At 40.9% G+C, this 26,109-nt stretch overlaps 1 protein-coding gene across 1 annotated transcript in view; it reads right to left on the bottom strand.

Annotated features, from left to right (window-relative positions):
* Nucleotides 1–26,109, bottom strand: part of col25a1 (collagen type XXV alpha 1 chain) — a gene marked incomplete at its 3' end in the record, with an annotated part of 949,643 nt that overhangs the window by 416,608 nt on the left and 506,926 nt on the right. Inside the window, exon 5 of the mRNA XM_081359232.1 lies at nucleotides 14,164–14,190. Within this exon, the coding sequence (XP_081215358.1) occupies nucleotides 14,164–14,190 (27 nt within the window). The remainder of the gene's footprint in view (nucleotides 1–14,163; nucleotides 14,191–26,109) is intronic.

Here is a 26,109-nt window from a genome sequence, read left to right as displayed (position 1 = left end):
CGGCAGTGATAAAGACAATTGAGAATTCCCTGGGCAGGTAAAATGGTCTGCATTTAAGCGTTAAAAATTTTACATCGTCCATCTTGTTTACGGGGGAGCTGGCGTTAGCAAGGAAGACGCTGGGAACAGCAGGTTTTTGCGGCGCTAATCGTAGCCTCGTTCTGATACCGGTCCTCTTACCCTACTTCCGCTTCCTCTCACATCTCCGCCTGCATCTCTCCTCGGTGGGTCTGGTGTTCTTTGTGCGTACCGCTGAGTGCATAATCGCTAACCGGATGGAGCCAGTGTCACTGGGTGCACGTCCCAAACACCAGTCCCTTAGACGCAAGATTTCTGTCCGTGTGTAAGTTTTAACATTACTATTACTAACGCTTCTAAAGCTGCTATAGGGAGAGCTCTGGGTCGCTGCGACTAACCGCGTTGCCATCTTAAATGCTAGTGGGCTATGATATGTGTGCCTGTACATGCTTTTTCAAATGGCTTAAAGCTAGTGGACTATGCAATGTGTACCTGAGCCAATATGGCTCAAACGTACCTAATTAGAACACACACTATGTGTGGCTTTAACAAATGATATCACATTGCAGGCTAATGGAGATGAGAAAAGAAACCCCCAGCAACCACCTTAGAAAATAGTATGATAATTTAGTGTCATTTGATAATTGTCTTTGTCAAAACCCTCTATCCTCCTCTTTGTATGTGGAAGTCGTTTGGCACAAAAGATGAATAACGGAGGTTGAGCAAAATATGATGAGCCCCGGTTGAATATGTATATCTGCGCAAAACCTATTTCAGTTAAACGTTTTCTCATGTCTGCGATGTATTCTCACAGCAACTAAATAAATGGCTTGCTGCTGCTAAACATGCTGCTTGCATAAACATGATAACCTAATCACTCCTGCTTATATGCTTTGTAATTTACTTCTGCATTTGTAGCAACTCATAATGTAATAAAATGCTAACAATGTAAAAAAATTCTCAAAACGTAATAAAATCTTGAGGTCATAATGTAATAATATATTTCCAATGTAATAAAAAATTTTCACATAATGTAATAGGTTATTGAATGAGAAATTCATTACATTATGAACACACTGCGGCAACTTATAATGTAATCACAGTTCAATACCAGTACATAATGTAAAACAGAGTTTACAATATAAACATTATCTTTCAATATAATATATTTGAGCACAAAACATAATAATAGTTTATGTCAGGGCCGGAGTGGGGCCACTTTTCAGCCCTGGAGTTCATGCCCAAGACCGGCCCACTTTTTCCACGGTGGAATTCCAAATTAGCACTTTTTCCAATTTGGATAAACGAAGCAACAGTTCAGTTGTTACTATTGTGTAGTTGGTATTAATACCATAGTTCAACAAATAATGTAAAGGTTAAATAATAATTCACTTAGACTTTATAAGAAGCAATTGCGATTTTATATCACACAATTCAGACTATATCTCGCAATTCTGTATTTCTGACTTTAAAAAGAAGCAATTGCAACTTTATTTCACGCAGTTCTGACTTTATATCTAGCAATTTCTGACTATAAGAAGCAATCGACTTTAATTCACACAATGCTGACTTTATAACACGCAATTGCGACTTTATATCTCACAATTTTGACCATCTCGCAATGCTGACTTTATAACACGCAATTGCAACTTTATTTCAGGCAATTCTGACAGTTATATCTCGCAATTCTGACTTTATAAAACGCAATTGAGACTTAATATCACGCAATTCTGACCATCTCGCAATGCTGACTTTATAACACGCAATTGCAACTTTATTTCAGGCAATTCTGACTTTATAACACGCAATTGAGACTTTATTTCACGCAATTCTGATGTATTCCGAAATGTAAACTCGCAAGTGTGAGATAAAAAGTCGCAATTATCTTTTAAAACGTTTTATTCTGTGACGCAAACAAGCTTCCATACCTCCTGGCCTCTTCCTCCCAGCCATCCTCCCTGACGCGTACCGTTACGGTAGGGCCGGCCAGGCGCGGTAGGCGCCGGCGATGCCGCGGCCCGCGGCCGCAGTAGCCTACCTAAAACGTTTTGGAAAAGACTGGCTGTGGACCCAACCAACTCTATAGTAGGGGAGGGGAGAACTCCCTCACATGGTACAACCCATGCAGAGGCTGCGCGCTGCAGTGTCAGAAGGCGGAACGTGTAATGTTACTAACGTGACATTGAAATGTGAGAAAAGAAAAAAAAAAGAAAAAAAAAATCCTCGACCGGCCCAAAAGTGAAGCGGCCCACCGGGAATTCTCCCGATTCTCCCGATTACCCAATCCGGGCCTGGTTTATGTAGAATAAGAAGTTTATGTAAAATAAGATATTACATTAAAGGGTTGGTTTACTGCTTTTTTTCTTTGCATGATTGTCTTTATGGGGTGCAATATAACATGTCTTCTTGTTTTTTTTTTTTTAAGTCTTATTTTTCATAAATTTCACCTTTATTGTAAGCCGCTTTCTCCTCTGTCATTTGAACGACTGGTTGACTTCCTGATTCTATGAAAACACTCCCTCAGAAACAGGCAATGGGCTCAGATTAGTTAGTTGGGCCGGTGTGTTGTAATTGGCTAAACTGCGTAGTGCACGCTGTCGGAAGCTTCACGCCCATTACCTTTACGGGCGAAAGCTGCATGTGCTCGCAAACACGGCTCTTACAAAACGTTTCTGAATGGTACATTTTTTATTATTATTATTCTATTCTATTCTATTCTATTCTATTCTATTCTATTCTACTATTATTATATAAGAATTTCGATACACTGTTACTTGAAAATGCTACTGCTGCTTGTTAGCTTTTGAGATATGGTTTTCTCCTGATTAAACATTTAATATAACTGAATAAATGACTGACTAAAACCGTTTTTTAAAGTTATTGTTTTAACTTCAACAGCTGAAGTTTGCTGTTGCGATTACATATATATATATTTTTTAACTTTATACACGTTTGTCTTATACACACAAAATAGCATCGAACTAACTGGCTATAAACAAACAGCGTTAGCATTGGTTTACGTTCTTGATCAAATCGAAAAATTACATCATAAAGTATAGGCTACATGGAAAAATACATTTACAAAATTAGTAGCCCACATAATTACAAATTCAGGTCCAAAATGTTTGTACGCGTTTGTAGTTTTAGTAGTTTGTGGCTACTACAGTCAGCGCTGGCATTTGTTTACGTCATTGATAAAACTAAAACATTAGGTAATGATTTTACCTACGTCTGAAATTATAGCCTACATGCAAATACATTTAAAATGATTAAGTCTTACTTACAGGTTGTGGCCCAACAACTGCTGCCTCTGGTTTTAAAGTTGGAACTGCTTCATGTTTTAGTAACAGTTTCTTGTTGAATCCGGCATTGAATTCGTGGAAATTCTGGAAGCTGTCTTCCGTAAAATGCGCAGCACAGAGAGCTAAATTACGATTGTAATTTTCAGGAACATAATCAAACATAAATTTTAGCCATTGTTGACGAACTACAGCGTCCGTATGAAGCCCGAACACAGAAGACCTGACAGCTGGGTGAAAATAACACACTTTCGACAGCATGGCTACAGCTCTCCACTATAACTCCTCCTCTTCGACAAAGCCGCAGAAATATGGCCATGCCCCCTTTTTTGCATGGGTTATGGTGCGTTCAAGTCATCTCGTATAGATCGTATTTACGAGTTGAACGCACATGAACGCCACCACAATGTCGTAAATACCAGTGGGGAGCTCGGGATTTTCTTTAAGCCCCGATCTGTACGAGTTGGGGGCGTGTCAGTGATTAACATGGCGGAATACACAATATGTAAAGGTATTTAGCTGTGATATTGTCAGGCTTTTCTATTTACAGAGCAGTTAGCTAATCACCAAGACAGAATATGATAGTAGGCATATTATAACAATGCAACATATAACGATGAGCTGGCAGTGGCTTCATAAATTAATTAAAAACATAAGAATACAAAGTACACCTGATGCACATTTCTTTGTTCTTCATTTTCTAGAACAAGATTTTAAGAATCTTACTGTATTTTTGTGTAATTAATTAAGAGAAAGTACTCCGCCATCTTGCTCCGACGAAAGTGACTTGAACGCACATGCCGTTATAAGCACGACTTCCCACCTCGTACGTACGAACTTCCCAGGAGGACTTGAACGCACCATTAGTTACGTATAAAACCCGGGAAGTATCTTGTTGTAGTCCCATTCGAGTCGTTTTTGTAGGCATTAAACTTCCTGATTTTTAAAAGACAATATCTCTGCTTATGTTGACCTTTCAGCACAGCAACTTTGCAGATACTGTTCATGCACCAACAGCAACATTACAGACTATTTAAAATGAAAAAAAGTGAAATCACAATCAACCACCCCTTTAAAGGAAAATTAGGCTTATTGGGCTACATTGTGAACTTTTATTTTTATAAAAATCTTGCTAATTTTGTGATTATGACATGCTCCATCATTTTGAGTTGCTTTGACCCAAAAACACATTTTAAGTTTTATGCATAAAAAAAAAAGTTTCCATTCTCTAATTATGAACTTTTTTAAAATATTTTTTTTAGATAGATATAGTCATTTAAATGGTTGTTATAAAATATTGTTTAACACTTCAAAGAGCATCATTCAATGTACAGTTTCTCGTTGTATCAGCACTTGGCCACTACTTTATTATCCCCATCTGGTCACTCAAGTAAAGGTCTACCATTGCTAATTCTGGGCCACATAGCGGAAGGTCATGGGGACCACATTGTTAGTCTTCATGGGCCAGTAACTCCATTCATTCAATCTATTAAGGAGGCGGAGTTTAGGCTTTTCTTTGGCTCTGACATTAGCCCCCATTCTGTGCATGATATTGCCTCTTCTGACTCACACACTGGCACTGGCTTTTAGTCTGGACCCACAGACTAGCCCTGGCCCTCATCTTGACCGTCTCATCTCCAACACTGACAGTGGTCCTATTCCTGATTCAAACATGGACTCTGGTCCTCAACCTGATCCTGACCCTCTCTCAAACACTGATCCTGGGAATTTTCCTAATTCAGACACAGACACTCATGCTCACCCTGGCCCTAGTCTTGTCTCAAACACTGACTGTGGCCCTATTCCTGACTCAAACATGGACCATGGCTTTCATCCTGGCCACATTCCTGATTCAGAAATGGACCCTGGTTGTAATACTAGAAATTACACTTAACAGTTATCCTTGTCTCGTTGCTAATTGACTCTCTGCCTTTATCACTGTAAAGCTGCTTTGGAACAATCTACATTGTTAAAAGCGCTATATAAATGAAGATGACTTGACTTGCCTGTTAGCCCATATTTGCCACTGAACACACTTTCATTGATTATTAAGATTTGTCTGTCCATGGATATGTCTTTGATTCACAGTTTTAATAGAGTCTCTGCTATTTTCAGAGACCTTGCCCAGCCATGTTTTGGCAAGAATATATATCAGAGAAGCTTTGGTAGATCTTTTGCAACTTGAGATGGAGGAGAACTGTTGCATTAGCATGATAACGTTGTACAAAGGAGCTGGACGAGCAAGTGGCCTTGCTCAAAAACTGAAGAAGCTGTTTGGTCAGCATTTTCGCTGGATGTGATCATGGATTGTAATGAGACGTGTTCTTTGGATGGTGTACCATAAAGGACATCTACTGGAAGAAATAAACATCACACTATTCAATGTTGCATTTCAACATATAATATTCTTTTACTTTGAATATAAGGTTGGACTGTTATAGTGTGTGTCTGAAGATGTACAGTAGTTCTGAAAACATTTTCCTGCTTTTCTTCAGGACTCCCAGAAATGTTTGTAGCCTATGCACTTAAACCATAGATGTGGCTGCTTTAACTGCAGTGTTATTTATTTAGTGATTTTATAAGCATTAGTTTTTAAAGTTTTAAACTTTTTTTTTAAAGATTTTTTTCTCTTTTGCTATATTGATACTGTGAGTTATTTTTACAACATAGGCTAAACTTTGTATACATCGTTTTTATTGTACACTGTTTGTCATTTAGCAGTATTTTTTGTTGTCGAATTAGAAAATTATATTCTCTTTTAACTAAAGCCTAAGTCTCTTTGGCTTATGTATATATAAGAAGTAATGTACCATGATAATAATCATATCAACATCAATAATAATAATAATAATAATAATAATAATAATAACAACAATACTAATAACAACAATAATAATAATAATAATAATAATAATAATAATTTCATGAATATTTCAGTCTGGTGCATTTCGTATGTAGTTTAAGATTTAGATTTTAAAAATATACTGTAAGGGAAAACCAATGTTTTTATATGACAATATTTTTGGTGAGTTTATAATGTAATACATTTCTCATAAAATAATAATTGTTATTATCAGAGAGCCGGGAGCTGAGATATTCAGCCATTTCATCATCGATCAGCTTTGGCACTGAAGCAACGGATGCGTCCTCCCAGTCTGCGAATCGGTCTGTGCTTTGCTTTTTGGCTGGTGGCTCATCCTCTGCTGTGGCTGGGCCCAGGTGAAACTGCATCTTCTGAATAATTTCCTTTGCGCCTTTGGATAGGATTTGATTTATATATAAATTAATATGTATTTTTAAAATGGCTCATGCTGTTATTCATTTATATTTTTTATTTGTTCATTGTCTTTTATCTCCGTTTCTATTTTTTGACTGCATTTCACTTATTCTATTGTAATTGCACTGTTTTCTGTTTATGTCTGTAATAGGTTACATATAGCCTACCTTTAACCACTTCGTCTTTTTCATCTGGGGGCAGCATCCGTAGCATTCGCATTTTAGGAGTCAGGAGCGTTGCAATCCTGTACATCATGTGGAGAGGTAATGCAGATGTGTCACTGGTGCCCATCAGTTCTTCCAGACGTGAGGCACACACATTGGCGACTCCAGAGAGCAAGGGATCGAGCATTGCTGCTTGGCAGTGTTCAATGAGTTTCACAGACCACGGCAGTGGAAGTGATGCTCTGGGAGTGGAGTTGTCAGACTCTAAGTCATTAGTAGCTTCCTTGAATAACTTAAGGAACGCAACTACTGTTTTTAAAGTGTTTGCATTGATCTGCGCAATCCTTTCATACTGGTTATTTCTAAGCAGTATTGTGGAGATCTCCTCATGCTGTTGCAGTATGGAATCCAGCATTTCATAAATTGAATTCCATCTTGTCTCGTTGGATTGCTTGAGGGATTTCTTCAAGCTGTTTTGCAGACCTGAATGTTTGAAATATTTCACCAGTTTTTTTGCACTGGTCAACAGTTCAGACAGCTCAGTACTTTCAGCCAACACGCCTGGTGCAAATGCACTTGATAGGGTGACGTTCAGGATGTGCGCATTGCAATTCAGCCTGGTGTATCCACGCAGGGCAGTGACTATGTTGGCTCCACGGTCAGTGACAAACACAACACGGCCAGATAGAAGTGACGCATCTATTCCAAATTCACAGAGTTTCTGGAACAGCAGGCTCCTGATATTATTTGTTGAACTTCCACCATTGAAGCACGATGTCTGGGTCTGGGTTATCAGAGAGCCGGGAGCTAAGATATTCAGCCATTTCATCATCGATCGCCTTTGGCACTGAAGCAACGGACGCATCGTCTTCCCAGTCTGCTACGAGGTCGAAGTTGTTGTTTGTATAATGGATGGTGCCAGATATGAATGAAGTTTTATGGTAATCCTCCGTCCAAATATCTGTTGTGATGGCACATCCATATGTATCAATGATAGGCTTTATCTCCACTGCCACTGACGCCTGCAGTACTTGGGCTTGCCCCTCGACATGTCTGGATACAGTGGTTGGATGAGGTAAAACATCTTTAACATCAAATTTGCCATATTTAGCGGCGACATCAACAAAGTGTTGTGATATATCAACAAAGCCTTTCCCGGCGACAAAGTCATATGGCCTTATGTCTAGACAGCACACTTCCACACATTTCTCTGTAGTTTCTTTTTTAATGTGTGTAGGGAGATGTTGTTTATCCTTGAAAACCAGCTTACTTTGACCAGGGAGAACAGAGCAGGTGTGTTGCCTCAACCCAGACGTGCCGGATTTGTGCCCATTGTAGATTAGTATTTTTGCACATTTGTCACAATGAACAAAGTCCAGTTCCTTTCCATCTTTATCACAAACAATTGAGAAACTTCTCCAAATGTCAGACTTGCCTTGCTTAGGTTTTGTACTGTTAATACCTCGTTTGAGGTTCTTTTCCTCATAATTTATTGACATCTCCACCATGTCGCTAGGCAACCTCCCTATCCCGCAGTGTTTTTTTTTTAGCCGCCCATTCCCGCCCGCAGCAAAGTTCAAACCGCCTGCTCCCTCGAGATTTGCGTTGGGTCCCACGGGACCCGGCAGGACTCAGCCCTCTACTCCCCAGTACTTGAGCGAGCTCTTAACGTATTATAGTCCTTCACGTCTATTGCGATCTCAAAATTCCGACCAGTTGACAATACCTAGAATATCAAAATCGACTGCTGGCGGTAGTTCCTTTGCCTATTTAGCACCAAAACTTTGTGCTAAAACAATCTAAAACTTTCAAAACAATCTTCCTAACATTGTCCGGGAAGCAGACACACTCTGTCAGTTCAAATCAAGACTAAAAACACTTCTGTTTGGCCTAGCATACACATAACATATTATAGACTTCTATAATTCAATGTTAGGCTGCATAGTTTCGGTCAGCCGGACCCAGGAACACTCACCATAAATCCTGATGTAATTGTTACATCATAAGAAGGATGGCGTCTACGCTGATATTAGTCTCTCTGTTTATCTGAGGTTTACCGCAGTCCGCCGGATCCAGGTCGTATCCAGATCTGATGAAGGACCTGCGCCTGAACACGATGAAAATGCAGTCCTGAAGTGTCAACCAGTCCCTCCTGTTTACTGAAGTAAGCCAGATCCCAGCCGTATCCAGATCAGATGGTGGACCTGCACCTGGACCAATCCATGACGCATCCTTGAAGTGCCAGCCTCATCAGCCCTGTGAAGGCCTCATCGACACGACCAATCTGACCTGACCTGCCTGGATCATAATCATACACGGTTCGCTCGTTGGCCAGAGGAGAACTGGCCCCAAACTGAGCCTGGGTTCTGGGTTCTGGGTTCTGGGTTCAGGTTTTTTTCTCCATTCTGTCACCTGATGGAGTTTTGGTTCCTTGCCACTGTTGCCTTGGCTTTTGGCTTGCTTAGTTGGGGACATTTAATATTCAACAATATTATTGATCTGCCTTACTTAAGGTGGACAATGACACAATTTTCTTCTAGAAACAAAATTTGTTGTATTATTTTCATGTTATCACTGTGAAGCTGCATAGATACAATCTACATTGTAAAAGGTGACTTGACTTGACTAGTATTTTAATTCTAAGCATTAAAACAGGACTGTTAACAGACCATACCTTAATGCATAGTGATTTAGCATAAGAAAGACCGATCACTTATCTTAGATGTTGAATTTTTAGAGGATTTCTGAAAGCTCTCTAATACGCTACAATGCCAGGGAACTTCTTCATGGAGTTAAATATTTTTGGACTGGAACTCCATTTGTCAGATGACAGTCAGAATGACAGTTGATGGATATGAGTGCAATAACTTCTTCTTCTAGATATATTCACCTCAGAGAAGGTGCATGGATAGTATTTTGTGTTGTGTTTTTGTTATTCTTGATTTCTCGCAAATTGTGTGTTTTCCTGGGCAAGTTGGAGTGAACTGCGGTGCTGTCTCATGAACACAGAGCACAGACCACAGACCACCGACCAGGGTCAGATTTTTGTTAAACAATACATTAAAATTCATATCGTATACGCCCAGAACACTTCGAATATACGGCACGTGTCGCAAGGAATCATTATGTTAAACTTTTGAGTCTTTTTGAAAAATCTTAATGCTGGTCGCTATGCACTGGCTATTCACATTTTTTTTAATTCTCCTTTTGTGGTCATAAAATAAAGAAGGGCATACAGCATTAGAACAACATCAGGGTGGATAAATTATTAATAAATTTTCATTTTAGCATAAACTTTCACGTTAACTGTTTTGTTTTAGGCGTGTGTGTTGTTACGCATGTTTAAATATGTTTTTAGGCTCCACTAGTTTTGATGTTTTCTTTTAAAAGTTGATAGAATGTATAAGTCTAATAAAAAAAATTAAAAAACGCTAGCATTACTTTATCTTATGGTCAGTTTAGTTAAACGCAATGTTTTATCTCTACTATTCTGAACGTTTAGCATAGCCCTAATGATTGTGTAATTTTTTCACAATTTCTACAAGTTGTAACAGAATGTTTGCGGTTGTGGGTGGGAGTGGAACACACATTGCGGGAGTGGGTGGTAATGGTAATGGTCAGTGTGGCAACCAGGACGAGGCCAAGGGCCGTGAGAAAAACGCGCAAGGCCGGTGGTGTAATTACTGATGAGCACCAGAGAGCCTGTTTTCACCTGGTATTAAGATGTATCAAATGCGTCTTCTGTGACCACTTGCGTTCAGATTTTGTAGAGATACTTGGCTCTTTTTTCGTCACACTCAACTACATCACTTTCGGCGCACAAATGCTATTGAATGAACGAACCGGTGTTAGGCGATTTATGTGAATGAATGTAAATGAATGTAATAGTGGCCTATAATATTTTTTTATTTATTAGGAAGGGTATTGTGCCATCTCTCGGAAATGTGTTTTTGCAGGGTGGGATGTCTGCACACGCACACTTAATACAAACACATGCGCATACTCGTATGTTGCATCACTATTAATCATAAATATTAGTGATGAAATAAATATCACTAATTGGCTAATGGCAATTTGAGGGAGGTGATTCAATCTCTGATTTTTAATAGAGGAAAACAGAAATAAGTACTGGCAATATAAAGGGATTTTACTGTAGCCTACTAATATTTACTTCTATATTATAAACCATTTATCATCTGTAATATTAAGGTGTAACCACTAGATGGCTGTATTGCCCTACATAAATCTATAATGGCTGTGCACATTTGCTTTCAGACACAATTTAATTGTATTAGGTTTTGCATTTGGATATAGCCTATTTATACACTATTAGAGACTACTTTTTGTCAAACTTAAGATTGTTTTTGTTTTTTATTAATTTAAGTTAATTTGAAGTGTCAGTTTTAGCATTATTATTACAGTCAAATCTGGACAAAGAGAAAGCATACTAGCTACATATAATATCTCAATCAGTCATACGAATGCTATGCGCTCAGCCCTCTACATGAAGAATGTGAATATTTCAAATGCAATACTTAAGCACACTGATCAATAACAAAATATCCTTTACTCAATACGTATTTACGTATTCACCATAACATTTGCAGAACTATCATGACTGCAAAGCAACAACAGCATCTTTCCATTACTTTGGTTTGGTTTTAATATTTGTAGCAAATTAGCCCTATATGAAATATTAATAATCAATAATAACTGGTTATAATTGATCATGAATATTTGGATCAGTTAATATAATTAACTTACTGTCGTAAATTAATATTACAATCAATTAGCCTGTTTGTCCCGTGAACACTCAGGATTAATTGTTTATTAACTCTAAGAAATGTACATTTCCGGGGCATGGGAAATGTCTTTCTTAATTTACAGTACTACTAAGAGCAATAGCAAAAATCTAAATGATTAGTGACTCCAGTTATGAGCTTGAGACACAGACAACTTTACGTGTGACATGAACAAGATTTTATTAACTAGTCTAAACACTTAAACTACTCTAACATACACACACATACATGCATACAGTTTACCAAGGGAAAAAGAGCTGAAGCAGAATACAGGAAAGCAAGAAGTTATAGCATTGTTTGAAATTCAGCAGATCAACAGCCTTGAGCAAACCATCAGTTTAGTTCTAACACACCCTTCTTTAAAGGGGTAAGGATACTTAATGTATCAAATAATGAGACTAAGTTTGATACTTGCATGTCTCGCCCATTTGAATTAAACTGTCCTAAAGCAATTTGTTGAGGCTCCAGTTGATCTTTGCTGATGTGGTCTTGATGAGAGAGAACCAGTGGTAGTCAGAGTATCTTTGGTGAATGGAAAGACAAGGCCGCAGCCTGGCACAAGCTTGGTGGGTCCATAGAGGCTTCTAGTTCAGCATCATCTTCACGTCAGCATTTCAGAAAAAGAGTAAGAGAAAGCTAAAAGCTGATCAGTGACTTTAAAGCGTGAAGATGGCACAACCTCTGGAGGTGCAAGAGCCAATGAGAAGATTTCCCTTTGGAGGGAAATTTTACGACCCTTTGTGTTCTAGCAGGGCATTTGAATATGTACTTTCATTGGGTGTTTAAGAAAAGAATCTTTAAGATTCTTATAATACTAATGCATCACAAAGTTAGCAACATGTAATGTAAATTAACAAATCGGAGACGAAGATTGGATTTTTTAGAGACCAAACATGCCGCACATATAATGTTGGTTAAACATAATATGCAAAGTCTGAAACATTAACCCAGTTTGAGTTTACAAGAATACAAACGCCACATAAAAAGGAAAATCATGAGATGGGAAAATTAGATACATGTTTACACATTTATCAAGTGGTTATATATCGAATATATATAGGATTAACAGGGTTTTTATTTCTCTTCCTCTGCAAGAATTTAAGTGAGAGTCACAGCTCTCAGGTCATTCTTTTCGATCGTAAAACTCAGTCTCAGTGTGTGTCCTGTAACAAGACACTGAGTCCTGCCAGTGTGTTAGCTTCATTTGGGGAACGTTTCACAGGCCTTATTTGGGAGAGTGAGTTTGCTGGATTATTCATTAAATAAATGAATCATTTGTGTGTGTCTGATTGGTCCAGACGCTACATATTTCTGCACTAGATAACGGTTGGTCACTACTTGTAGGTCAGGGTCACACATTTGCAGTGATTGACTATGCCTTCTCAATAGCCTGACAAGCCAGACCCACATTAAGATGTTGTGTCTGGGAACACACCATTGGCAGGGCTCAGGGGCGGGATAAACAGTTGTCTTTCAAATTCCCTCTGCACGCAATAGGATAGCGCTACAACCAACCAGAGCAATGAAGAAGGTGACTTAGTCAAAACTCCAAACATATCTTCCTTATTTAAGAATGACTTCAGTGCCATTCTTTGTTTATTTCTCAAAGAAAAGCTTAACTCCTAGTCTTCCAGAGTCGCGGCCAAAGCCAATTCGAAAGACCGCCATTTGCCAGCTGCAGCAGCCATCTTTGTTTTCAAGTAGCAGGGAATTCACGCGGAACTCTGCCGTCATTAGGTTAAGCCCACCCACCGACTCTATACACGATGTGATTGGCCTGACTAGAGTTTGGTTTTTCCAGCTCGCAAGCCAACGGAGAGTTGCTAGATGACACTGTCTGCAAAATAAAATTTGCTGCCGCTAGGGTGCGTCTAGATTTCTAGGCTACCAATGAAATCCATTTTTATTATTCTGAAATCTAATTATGAACAAAGTGAAGAAATAATTTGGTATTGGACCAGACTGCTTATAGCTTGAATTAGTGAAGTAGACATAGTGCTATTTGTGTCATATTCTCTATTTTAACAGTGGTGGTAATTTTATATGTTGAGAATGAAGACTTCAGTATACCCAACGCAAAGATTCTTCACTCTTCTTCACTTCGTTCTTCACTCTTGGTTAAAAGTATGTGTTATCCAGCTGAGAATATATGATGAAATCAGTGAAGAAATTAACTGGAAAAGATGTTTGTTTCAAATGAAGTGAAGTCCCAGTTCACACCCACCTATTACATCATCATCGCTGACCAGTGGCAGTTTGTGTTTAACAGCTGGTATGAAGTTTTCTAACAGTTTGCACTGGTGAGTTGAACTACCAGATCAAATTCAAAAGCACCTGCAAAATGGCCAGATTTTGTTACATCACACCCATTTGTTCTTCATTTCTTCTTCAATACTGGCCTTGACATGGTACATTCTGCAGAAAATTTTGTTAATAATATTGTTAATTCATGTTTATAAAAAAAAAAAAAACAGAAACGGCCCTGACATTCAAACTGTCATCTTTGAAACAATAGAAACTGATATTATGTGATATTAAATATTTTTTTGTGAAGCTATGAAAAACGTGATTGTTGATGTAAAAAATGTTAAAAGGGTTCTTACCTTGTCACCTCTTGGGCCAGGTGGACCCTAATGGGAATTATAAAAGAGAAAAAAATTTTTAAGTTTGCTCCATAAGCAAAAAAAGAAAAGGAATAAACGTGTTACACATGGATTGTATACATTGGTGTGCTGTACAGGAATTCCACAAATAACACGTCTACAGACTATAAAGATGCATAGTATCCTTTAGTAGCTTTAACATTTCAAAGCCGCGATGTACAGAAAATCACACAAAGATATAGAAGAAAATGTATAAAAACTTTTTTTGGATCAATAAAACTAAGAAATAACATAACTGCAGAAAAGCCACACTGCAGACAGGATTTGCATTTCACATGCAAATCAAATTAAATCGTCTAAATTACCTGTGCGAGCAGGCTCTAAGTACAGCACAACATCGATGCACCGAAAAAAATAAACAATTAATTCACTAAATTAAATTAGAACAGAATATACCTTTCTAATAAATAAAAATACAAAACAAAATAAATCAGAATCAAGTCACAAGATGAGCAAATGTGTGCAAAATGCCTAAAGTGCAGGGGAACATATATTCAAAACACAAGCCATAAATAGTTAGATTAGATAACCGTGACAGATTAATAAATAAAATAAAAATAAAGAAATTATTAAAATAACGATAGTAGCCAGAATTTTCAACTTTGTCTTTTTAACTGCAGAAACAACAATAAATGCTAAACTGGAGTGGCAGTCTTTTTAGCTAAAAATGTTCACAGCATCCAAAAATCTAAATAGAACCGGCTGAAAAGTTTTGAAATCACTTGTACCCTACCTGATCGAGAGAACAAATCCAGTCTTTCACTCTGTCTGTGTCCGTTGGAGTCTTTTCAAATTGTGCACGCGGATAAAATACATTCTAAAACACTTAACGTGAAAAACGTTTAACTACTTAATCTCCTAAAATAGGTAAATTAAAATATCAAATTATGTAAAGAAAACACTTTATTATAGGAGGAACGCATCGCGTTCATATTCTGGGTTCATTTGCTTATCTGCACGTAGTATTTTTTCTTAATAAAGTGTGTACTGATGCATTAAGCCACGTTAAAGTGCCTTTTAAGCGTTTTAAAAGCTTTTTTCATGTTAAGCATTTTAGAATGTCCCGTGGAAAACCAACTTGTTAACGTTGGCCGGCAGAAGTGCGATCATGGTTCCTTACGAGAGTACTCTCGTGTTGCGTAAGTTTAGCTTACGCTACGGGAAAACTCCTTTTCTCGAGAATACTGAAGCAAAAAATTATCCTTTAATTTTTAGAATGTAAAACGCATTTGCTGCAGCAGGCAGACATAGGCGAGACAGCTCGCGCGCCTATTGGCTGCTCTGCCGCAACTGCTGCAACCTATCAGTACGTCTTGGCATGACTCCAGCGCCAATGGAAAGCCTTCCCGCGCTGTCGTCATGGCCCGCCAAAAGGGGGTGTGGCTCAGCCTATAAAACCCCCTCGCACAGGTTGCACAAGTGATTTCGTCTCCTTTCAGCAAAGGACTTGTGAAGGACTCTCTGTTCCTCCCGTTGAGGAAGCTGTAGCGACTCACTTGTGCCCGCCCTCTGCGGGATGTCCAAGCTGAGTCTGCCCACTAAAGCCTGCCGGAGGACTTCAACACTGATCGGTCGCGCCTACGCCGCCGCCGGTCAAGCCGCATCCGCTCTGCATACCATGGCCGTTTTGCAGATTTACCAGGCCAACCTTCTCCGTTCACTGAACGAGGCTGGCCCATCTGCGGAGAGTGTGACAGACTTGAGAAGCGCGACGGACCTAGCTCTCAGAGCTACCCAGACCGCCGCCCAAGCTATCGGCCGCAACATGGCCGCTCTCACCGTCACCGAGCGTCACCTGTGGCTAACGCTGTCCGACATGTCTGAGTCCGACCGCGCCACCTTCCTTGACGCCCCCGTGTCACCGACTGGTCTCTTCGGTCCCTTGGTGAAGGGCTTCGCGGAGCGATACACAGAGGTGCAGCAAACGTCTCAGGCTATGAGACACTTTTTGCCGCGGTGTTCCAGTTCCGCAGCTGGCCGCGCTAGAAAGCAGCCGCCCGCTCGGAAAACAGCGCCCCCACCGCCTCCTCCGCCCACCTCACAACATCGCCAGGCTCGGGATGCACGTCAGCGCTCGCGCTCTACCAGCCGCCGCAGACCGCCTCCCACCTGGGGACCCAGGCACAAGCTCGCGCCGAGCTTTGAGCCTCCTAAGTGTTCCTAGCCATCCTAGGAAGGCGCCGATGGTCAAGTCCCGCTGCGGCCGGACCGCCATCGAAATCTGCACGAACCGCTCTCTCAGTTCCCTCAGCAGAGGTGACTCGAAGGGTGTATTTAGCAGCCAACGAGTCAGTTCCTCAAATCGCTCGCCTGCACACAAACGCCGTTTTTACGGCGACACCCATATATATTTCAAAAAGAGCATTATGTCTGGTCATATTCATGCTCAGGCCGAAGATGTTTTAAATGTAGGACTGGTGCCCACTGCTCAGTGCCCACCCCTGCACAAAAACACTACCCTTACTGTGTGTCACACTCATCCAGGGTCGAAAACAATAAAGCTGGCTCAAGCCACTCGACCGCTAAGTGTAGGAAAAGTGCCCACTTCCCAGTGTTCACCCCTACACACAAGCACTACCCATGCAGTGTCCCACTCCATCACAGGGTCCATATCAGTCAAACCGGCTCATGCCGTTCATATTTTAAGTGTAGGAAATGTGCCCGCTGTACAGCGCCCACACCTGCCTGTGAATATGACTGTATCTGCGCTACGCACACGCCTCAGCGTGTTAGCTCAGCTCGCGCTGGCAGTGTTGTGAGTGCAGATCACGTGTCTGCCGCTCAGCGCACACACTTTGTGGACAGGAGCCCACAGAGCTGTGCCTGTAATGAAGCATCTCCCCGCTCACACGGCCGGAATGCCAGGTACAGAAATGCCGCGCGAAGCGCTGTCTGCCCCACTCGAAATGAGCATGATGAACGAAGTACGTCATCATGGCTGGGTCTCTGGGTCCCCGAATCTGAGCGACCGGAACCCAGATTTCATTCTACCCCTAGCCATTCACGTGAGAGCGTGGGAAAGCATCCCAGGGGCTTCGAAATGGGTGTTAAAAACAGTGAAACAGGGCTACTCGCTGCAATTCGCTTGCAGACCACCGCGCTTCACAGCCCGGGTCGAAACTTCGGTGAATCAAGAAGTAGCACACCTACTTCGCACCGAGATAGCGAATTTACTGAGAAAAGGGGCTGTGGAAACCGTCCCCTCTGCAGAAAGCGAGTCGGGGTTTTACAGCCGTTACTTCTTAGTACCAAAGAAGGATGGCGGGCTCCGACCCTATACTAGACTGTGGTTGAGACGGCGGGTACCAGCGCGAGCATGGACATCAGGTCTGCTTCGTCTCACAGTGAATCAGACATGCGTTGCCGCTCTGAAACCGTGGATGAGACCCGGCTGGTACCAGCCCGGTGTGAACCTGGGCATCGCCTCACGGATCAAAGTAGTCTCGACAGATGCTTCCAACACGGGTTGGGGCGCCCTATACGAAGGGAGACCTTCAATGGGCCTGTGGTCAGGCTCCATGGCCGGCTCCATGGCCGATTCCGCTGAGGAAGGACCTACTGTCCCAGGCCCAGGGTGCAATTTGGCACCCATACCCCGAGCTGTGGGCCCTACATGTATGGGCGATCAACTATCACCATTGCACCTCCCGGAGGGAGTGCTGAACACGATCACAGAGGCTAGAGCTCCATCTACTAGACGGCTCTACACGTCCAAATGGTCAGTGTTCGCTGAATGGTGCTCAGCTCATGATTTAACGTCCCTAAAGTGCTTGCGACTCCCTTCAGAGCGCAAGTTATCTCCCTTTCGGCCTTCCCTGTGTCTGACAGTGAGGCCGGGGTTAACTTCCTCTGCCCAGTGAGGGCTTTAAGGATTTATGTGGAGCGCTCCGCTGCCTTTAGGCAAACGGAGCAGCTTTTCGTTTCATTCGGTGGCCACGTCAAAGGGTTAGCCATTTCGAAACAGACCCTGTCCAGATGGATAGTGGATGCTATCGCGTCAGCTTATGCACCCAAAGGCCTGAACTGCCCTTTGGGGGTTAGGGCCCACTCGACTAGAGGTATGGCCTCGTCGTGGGCATGGACAAGTGGGGTCTCAATCCATGACATTTGTATGGCAGCAGGCTGGGCCTTGCTGTCTACATTTGTGAGGTTTTATAGCCTGAAAGTACCTGCCTTACAGGCCGGACTGCTCTCAGTCTGATTATGCTATATTAACACTGTCTACCCAACTCAGTTTGATTAGACTGTTGATATGCTGCAAACGTCCTGTGGATTATGCAGTTTTAAGGTGGTCATACTGCCTTAACTGTATAGATATATGTGTATGCACCTATCCCATAACACCGAGTCATCCCACCCTGTTCTGCCGTTGTGATCACTTCACTTTACATGAGCCCCGGGCTACTGCCCTTGGAACATAAGTGTTTGAGACTCAGCAAGCACGGCACTCTACATAGGGTTCCCGTAGCGTAAGCTAAACTTACGCAACACGAGAGTACTCTCATAAGAGAACGACACTCGGTTACTAACGTAACCTCGGTTCTCTCTAGAGAGGGAACGAGTGTTGTGTAGCCTGCCGTGCTTGTGCTGCTCTTTGGTTTCGCTACTAGTCGACTGAAATCACTTGTGCAACCTGTGCGAGGGGGTTTTATAGGCTGAGCCACACCCCCTTTTGGCGGGCCATGACGACAGCGCGGGAAGGCTTTCCATTGGCGCTGGAGTCATGCCAAGACGTACTGATAGGTTGCAGCAGTTGCCGCAGAGCAGCCAATAGGCGCACGAGCTGTCTCGCCTATGTCTGCCTGCTGCAGCAAATGCGTTTTACATTCTAAAAATTAAAGGATAATTTTTTGCTTCAGTATTCTCGAAAAAAGGAGTTTTCCCGTAGCGTAAGCTAAACTTACGCAACACTCGTTCCCTCTCTAGAGAGAACCGAGGTTACGTTAGTAACCGAGTGTCGTTTTCCTGATGCTAAATCCAGCCTTGGAGAATATCCTTTCTGATGGTGTGCATCCACACTTTAGATTTTCTTATCCCAGACATTGTTAAAGATTTAAATCCTTGCCGCCAAGACGGTCCTCTGTCGGTCACGGATTGAAAGTGAAACTTAAATCTGTCACGGGGTGTTTGGATTTATTCACGCACGTTAAATTTTTTTTATTAAAAGCTTCTTTCTTTGCACATTTTTATATACAGCATTATCATAATAGGCTGAATATTAACGTATTGGCAGATAACCGGTAGTTCTATGTGAAATCAGATATTGAGCGCCCTCATATAGCCAAAGTGGCATGATCCTCGTTTCATAACACCTCTGCGAAGATTCGACCGTGAGATCTGTAGTCGAATCAGGCTCCTCCAATCGAAGCATTGAATCTTCGACTATTCGGGGTCACCCCTAGTGATCTGTAAGTTGTCTCAAAAAGTATCCATTGGATCTACTGTAGTCTACAGACAAAGATGGAGACACAGTTGATGCCATGATGCCAATGCTGACGGGAGAAAGTGTTCCTGGGCTATTCACATGGCTATTTAAGGAAAGAGCACAAGAGTCTCAGGGCGATTTGTAATGAGACTAGCAAGAGCAGCTTCCAAATCCTCAGTTCTCATCCTGCTGGATCTGTCTGCTGCATTTGACACAGTTAACCACCAGATCCTCCTGTCAATCCTAAAGATGAAGGACATCTCGGGAACCGCACTCCAATGGTTCAAGTCTTACCTCTCAGGTAGGTCCTTTATGGCTCGTTTCCACTGAGTGGTACAGTACGGTACGGTACAGTACGGTACGGGTCGGTATACCATGAAACGGCTAGTGTTTCCACGGCCAACAGTAACCTTACTTGATAGGCGTGGTGTAGCCTATGCCGGAAAGAAGCGATCGACGTAATTTTCGCGCGAAGAAGAAAGCGACATAAACAACAATGGATGACATACAGCAAATCTGGTTCTTGCTTCTCTGCATGTTTGTCACAAGAAGCCAAGCGGCGCCGCCGACATTAGGCGTTTCTCAATTGCAAGTACGCAAAGTTCGGACTTGCCAAGTCCAGCTCAGGAGAATGACTCCCGAGGACGCGAATCCAGTAATTCTGCTAATGGAACAGCGCGTTCTTCAAAGCATCACTCAGCTCGCTCTGCTAACGTTACTCCGGTTATCTCTGTATGTACATTTTAGGCAACAATAAAACGAAATATGTTATAAAACACCACACTGCCTCTTTACATTTTCATTTAAAGAAATCTTAAACATTATAGCCACACAAATGTGGTTTAGCAAATTGTCTTTGGGTTCAGGCAACGCGTATTGATTATATTCACTGCATGTAACGTTAGCCTATTTCGTTTAAATTTTAAAAATATTAAACTTATTAATATGGTTCAGGGTTCAGGCAATATGTGCATTTGTATTGTGATCAACTTCAGTGTAATAAAAAAAAATTACAAAACTATACCTTGTCTGTTTTTGTTACATTTCAGTTTTATCAATAATAGCCATTATAAAAGTATAAGTAAAAAGTACAAGAAGCTATACAATAAGAAATAAAGCAAACAATTCAGTCAAAAATACAAAGTCAGTGCCCTAGTCTAACGATACAACGGTAAAGTTAAATAGCCTAAATATAAAGTTATGAAATTTCACTTAGCCCTCAGTTCGGCCAGGGAACAAATTATAGATTCACAAGACCAAAGATCGCCGGTTAGGTCTACACAAGACGAATTATATCTCATGTTTAACCACTACAGAGACGTCAGAGTCAGCGGCAAACATCAGAAGGACCAGCCGAGGAAAGGCTGTTCCAGGCGGGGTACATGAGCGCCGAGCGCCCGATGATAGCATGGATCTCAAATTTTCATAAATCTTTATAAATAAACAACAGATTTGAGCTTTAAACAACTACATTCTCGCCTGAAAAACTCTTAAAATTACATTTCGTGACACAGTAACAGTAGTATTTTATTAAACTGTATATTAAAAAAATGGCGGTTCTTAAGTTGTCATTCCCCTTGTAGCACGCGCAAGTGACGATTCTCTGTCAACCAATCAACGTTCTGCAGTGAGTCTAGCTCCACCCTTTAGTACCGTACCACTGTGCTAGGTGCCCAAACGGAAAGGTACCTAAAAAGTGGTACGGTACGGTTCGGCATTTTGGTACCATTCACAACTTTCAAATAAATGCGTACCGTTCCGTACCATACCGTACCGTACCGCTCAGTGGAAACGAGCCATTAGGGTATCGTGGAGGGGTGTGGTGTCTAAGACCCAACTTCTAGCTACTGGAGTGCCTCAGGGCTCAGTGCTTGGAACACTTCTTCATCTACAAGACATCACTAGGATCTGTCATTCAGAAACATGGCTTTTCCTATCACTGCTACGCTGATGACACACAACTCTACCCCTCATTCCAGCCTGACGATCCGACGGTAGCTGATCGCATCTCAGCCTGCCTGACAGACATTTCTGGCTGGATGAAGGACCATCACCTTCAACTAAACCTTGCGAAGACAGAGCTACTCGTGGTCCCGGCCAACACAACACTTCATCACAACTTCACCATTCAGCTAGACTCGTCATCCATAACTCCATCAAGGTGCCAGGAACCTTGGTGTGGTAATTGATGATCAATTGAACTTCACAGACCACATTGCTAGAACTGCCCAGTCATGTAGATTTGCCTTGTACAACATTAGGAGGATCAGGCCCTTCCTATCAGAACATGCTACACAACTCCTTGTCCAAGCGCTAGTTTTATCCAGACTGGACTATTGTAACGCTCTCCTGGCTGGTCTTCCAGCTTGCATGGTCAAACCTCTGCAACTGATCCAGAATGCCGCAGCTAGAGTGGTCTTTAACCCTCAGAGGTCGGAGATCACGCCGGCGTGATCTGCTCGCTTTTTTCCTTATGAGTTGAATTGAGACCCGAAATACTCTTTTGAATTTGATTTTACAAAACACGTTTCATACATCAATCGATTCTGTTAAATGTGTATTATTTTTGTGTATACTCACAATAAAAACAAAGTGCTGCGCTTTTTGCCAAAAAAAGAAAAATAAACACGAAGCGAGTTCTGCCTTCTCTCTGCCAGTGTAGTCCATTCTGAAACGCGTCCGAAAATGAACAATAACTCAGCGAATACTCAGTCAAACAGGCATACAGTCACACAGGCATGAAGCTTGAATTCTCTTCTTTTTAATGAAGTAATTTATATAAAAAACAAATATTCTCATCTTGTGAAATCTGTATTAAAAGAGAGCGATTCCAGTCGAGCTAATTACATCTAATTCAGATGTAATGTGACTCCGCCCACGGAGAGCGCACGCTATTCAAACGCAAATGACTGAGGCAATCCGCGCAAACCTGTGAACGCCCCCATATCAGCGCGAGAAAACACAAGTTTATTCAGATCATTACTTGTTTACACCGTCTTGCAGCTGTGAGGAATAATAATGGAAAATGTCCCCCAGAAGTGCGGGTATATCGAGGAGCGAGCTGAGGAATACTAGTAAGTTTTTTTCCTTCTCACGTGAATTTCTTCACGTGGGTTTCTGTTTATGAATGAATGAACGGCAGAGATGCGCGCTGTTTACCACAGCTGGTAAAGACAGTTTAAATTTAAATCGCGTGTGTGAATGAATGATGATGTTTCAGCAAACTGTATTGCTATACTGAGATGAGTAAAAATCGACTGAAATATGTTGAAATAAAATGTAGGCTATTTGTATAAGCAACGTATTAAACTGCAAATTAACAATATGCCCTAATATTTCATGAAAACAACGTTACAGTCAAGCGAAATATGAAAGTAATGAATACATAGATAAAATGTAGGCCTATAATCATTTTCTTTTTTTACAAAGAAAGAGTACACTTGAAATATTGTTGAAATTGTAATATTGTTGTAATTGTAACCTTTTTAATAAAATGGCAAAACATATTTACAAGATAGATGTAAGCAAAATCTTAAATGGTCAATATAAGTCTTCTTCTAAATATCCTTTGTCCTTGCATTGTGGCTCAGCCAGTTTCACACCTGTGTGAATAGCTCATCATTATGCAGAGTGGGTGTTCTAAGTTGTAAACCACTCCTCGTTCACGCCTCCTCGCATATTGGCTTTCCAAGCAAAACCTGTTTTACATCAATTTAAATCAATGTATGGTTTTATGTGAACGATAAAGCAAGACTATTTTCACATGATTTTGAAGAAAAAACACTAGGCGAGGACATCCATTATTCAAAAGTCTTATTGACACATATTTACTATGTGTTTTGTGGCCTTATTTCAGAAATTTTAGTTTTTAGTTTTTTCAATAACCATGCATAAACATTATTCTCTCAAAAATGAAAACATGTACATACACGTGGCTCACATATTATGGTAGCCCTGTTTGTGCTTTATAGAGTGAATTTACACCTTTGCCATTAATATGTTTATAAGCAACTGAAAAAAGCACAAATGTCAGGGCATGTCAGAACATCTCAAGGGCCCCAAAAACAGCTCAGACCCCAGAGGGTTAACGAGCCGAAAAGAGCACATGTCACTCCTCTCCTCACAAAATTGCACTGGTTGCCAGTTGCCGGCCGCTCGCATCAAATTCAAGTCACTGACGTTTGCCTACAGAACAACCACTGGTTCTGCTCCCTTTTACTTTAACTCTTTACTTCGGACTTATGTGCCATCCAGAAACTTGCGCTCTGCAAGCGAACGACGTCTTAGGGTCCCATCTCAAAGAGGCACAAAATCTCTTTCTCGGACCTTTACCATGACTGTTCCCTGCTGGTGGAATGATCTGCCTAACTCAACCAGAGCTGCTGAATCCATTGCCACTTTCAAGAAACGGCTGAAGACGCTTCTTTTTTGACAGCACTTGATCCAGTAATACTAACACTTTATCTACTATTCTATTCTGTTCTCTAATAAAAAAAATAAAATAAAAATGTTTTTTACTGCATTGGATTAAACTGAGAAGGGTCATAGCACTTGCATATTGTTGTCCTACTGTTAGTTTAACTGCTTCTATTGTTCTCATTTGTAAGTCGCTTTGGATAAAAGCATCTGCTAAATGAATAAATGTAAATGTAAATGAGATCTGCCCATAATGCTGCGTGTCTTTCACGTTAAAGCCAGGTACATCTTTTACTCTTTATCTCTCAACATTAGATGTTATTGTATTGATTATCTTTGAACTGATTATGAAATTGGCATGATACACTTACCTGACATAATAAATTGTTACATTTGATTTTATTCTGAATAACTCTGAAATTATTTTCTCAAGTAGATTAAGTGATGTCTTATGTTTCCACAAATCTGCGTTCAGGGTTAAGTACATACTAGATCCCAGTTTAGATTTAGCGTGGGGCATGTCCGGTGGGATTCTAGATTCCTGACTAACTGCTTGACTTTAACTAAGTTGTTATGCAGTCGCAAATAGGGGCCTAGAAAAGAATACTATTGAGGTAATAGCAGCGTTTGGAGCGGCATTATCTTAATGTACTAGCCATAACATCTGGTTATTGTTTGGTCTTTAAGTTGTTATATGGGCGACTGTAGGGGGCTACATGGGTACTTTTTAAAGGGTTAGTTCACCCAAAAATGAAAATTCTGTCAGTAATTACTCACCCTCATGTTGTTCCAACCGCGTAAGACCTTCGTTCATCTTCGGAACATAAATTAAGATATTTTTGATTAAATCTGAGAGTTGTCTCACTCCTCCATAGGCTTTCAGAGGGACCGAAACTTGCTGGCCCAGAAAAGTTATTAAAGAGATCGTTAATATAGTCCTACAGTGGCTCAATCTTAAGTTTATCAAGCGACGAGAATACTTTTTGTGCGCAAAAACAAACAAAAATAACGACTTTATTCCACTATTCATTTCCTTCTCTCTGGGCCTCTAATTGGTTCACGTAGTGTTTTTGCGTAGCGCGTCTGTGTTACACGTCACCACGTAGGCTCACAATTGGCCGAAGCGGGTCATGTGTGTGATGCGTGATGACGTGCAACACAGACGCGCAGCGCAAAAACACTACGAGGCCCAGAGAGAAGGAAATGAATAGTGGAATAAAGTCATTATTTTTGTTTGTTTTTGCGCACAAAAAGTATTATTGTCGCTTGATATACTTAGGATTAAGCCACTGTAGTCACTTGGACTATATTAACGATCTCTTTAATAACTTTTCTGGGCCAGCAAGTTTCGGTCCCTCTGAAAGCCTATGGAGGAGTGAGACAACTCTCAGATTTCATCAAAAATATCTTAATTTGTGTTCCGAAGATGAACGAAGGTCTTACGCGGTTGGAACAACATGAGGGTGAGTAATTACTGACAGAATTTTCATTTTTGGGTGAACTAACCCTTTAACAACAGCAAGCATGTGCGGCATTGTTAAACTGCTTTAGCTATAACCTCTGGTTATCGATCAGTCTGGTGAGTTTGTGATCGTGAGATCCGCTTAAAAGAACGGCCGGCGCGAGACTCTCTGAGCGACATAGATTGCTAATGAAGGAGTAAAATATAAAGTAGAGAGTTGAATAGAATAAATCAAATGTATTGCTAAACTATTATATAACAAATTGGTAATCTAACCTAAATTCGAGGTTGTGATAAAAAGGAGTCAGATAAAAGTTGAATTGGAATTAAATTACTTTGCCACGTGGAAAAGACAGTAACGCAGTAAACCTTCACCCACTTATCGGAAACTGTCGTTGGACCGATTGGGCAGGCCTTACACACATAACTCCATATCAATCCTAAGCTTCACAACACAGGACATTATTAACCAATATAAAAAAAACAGAGGTGTGCATTTCTTTATATCACTTTTAACCCTGCAAAATATTCAGGGAAGTTGTTATATTTATTGATTGAACAATATTACATTTGAAATTGTGAA

This window comes from Scardinius erythrophthalmus (assembly GCF_964197995.2).
Source record: "Scardinius erythrophthalmus genome assembly, chromosome: 2".
Lineage (NCBI taxonomy): Eukaryota > Metazoa > Chordata > Actinopteri > Cypriniformes > Leuciscidae > Scardinius > Scardinius erythrophthalmus.
This window is presented reverse-complemented; position numbering and strand designations above follow the sequence as displayed.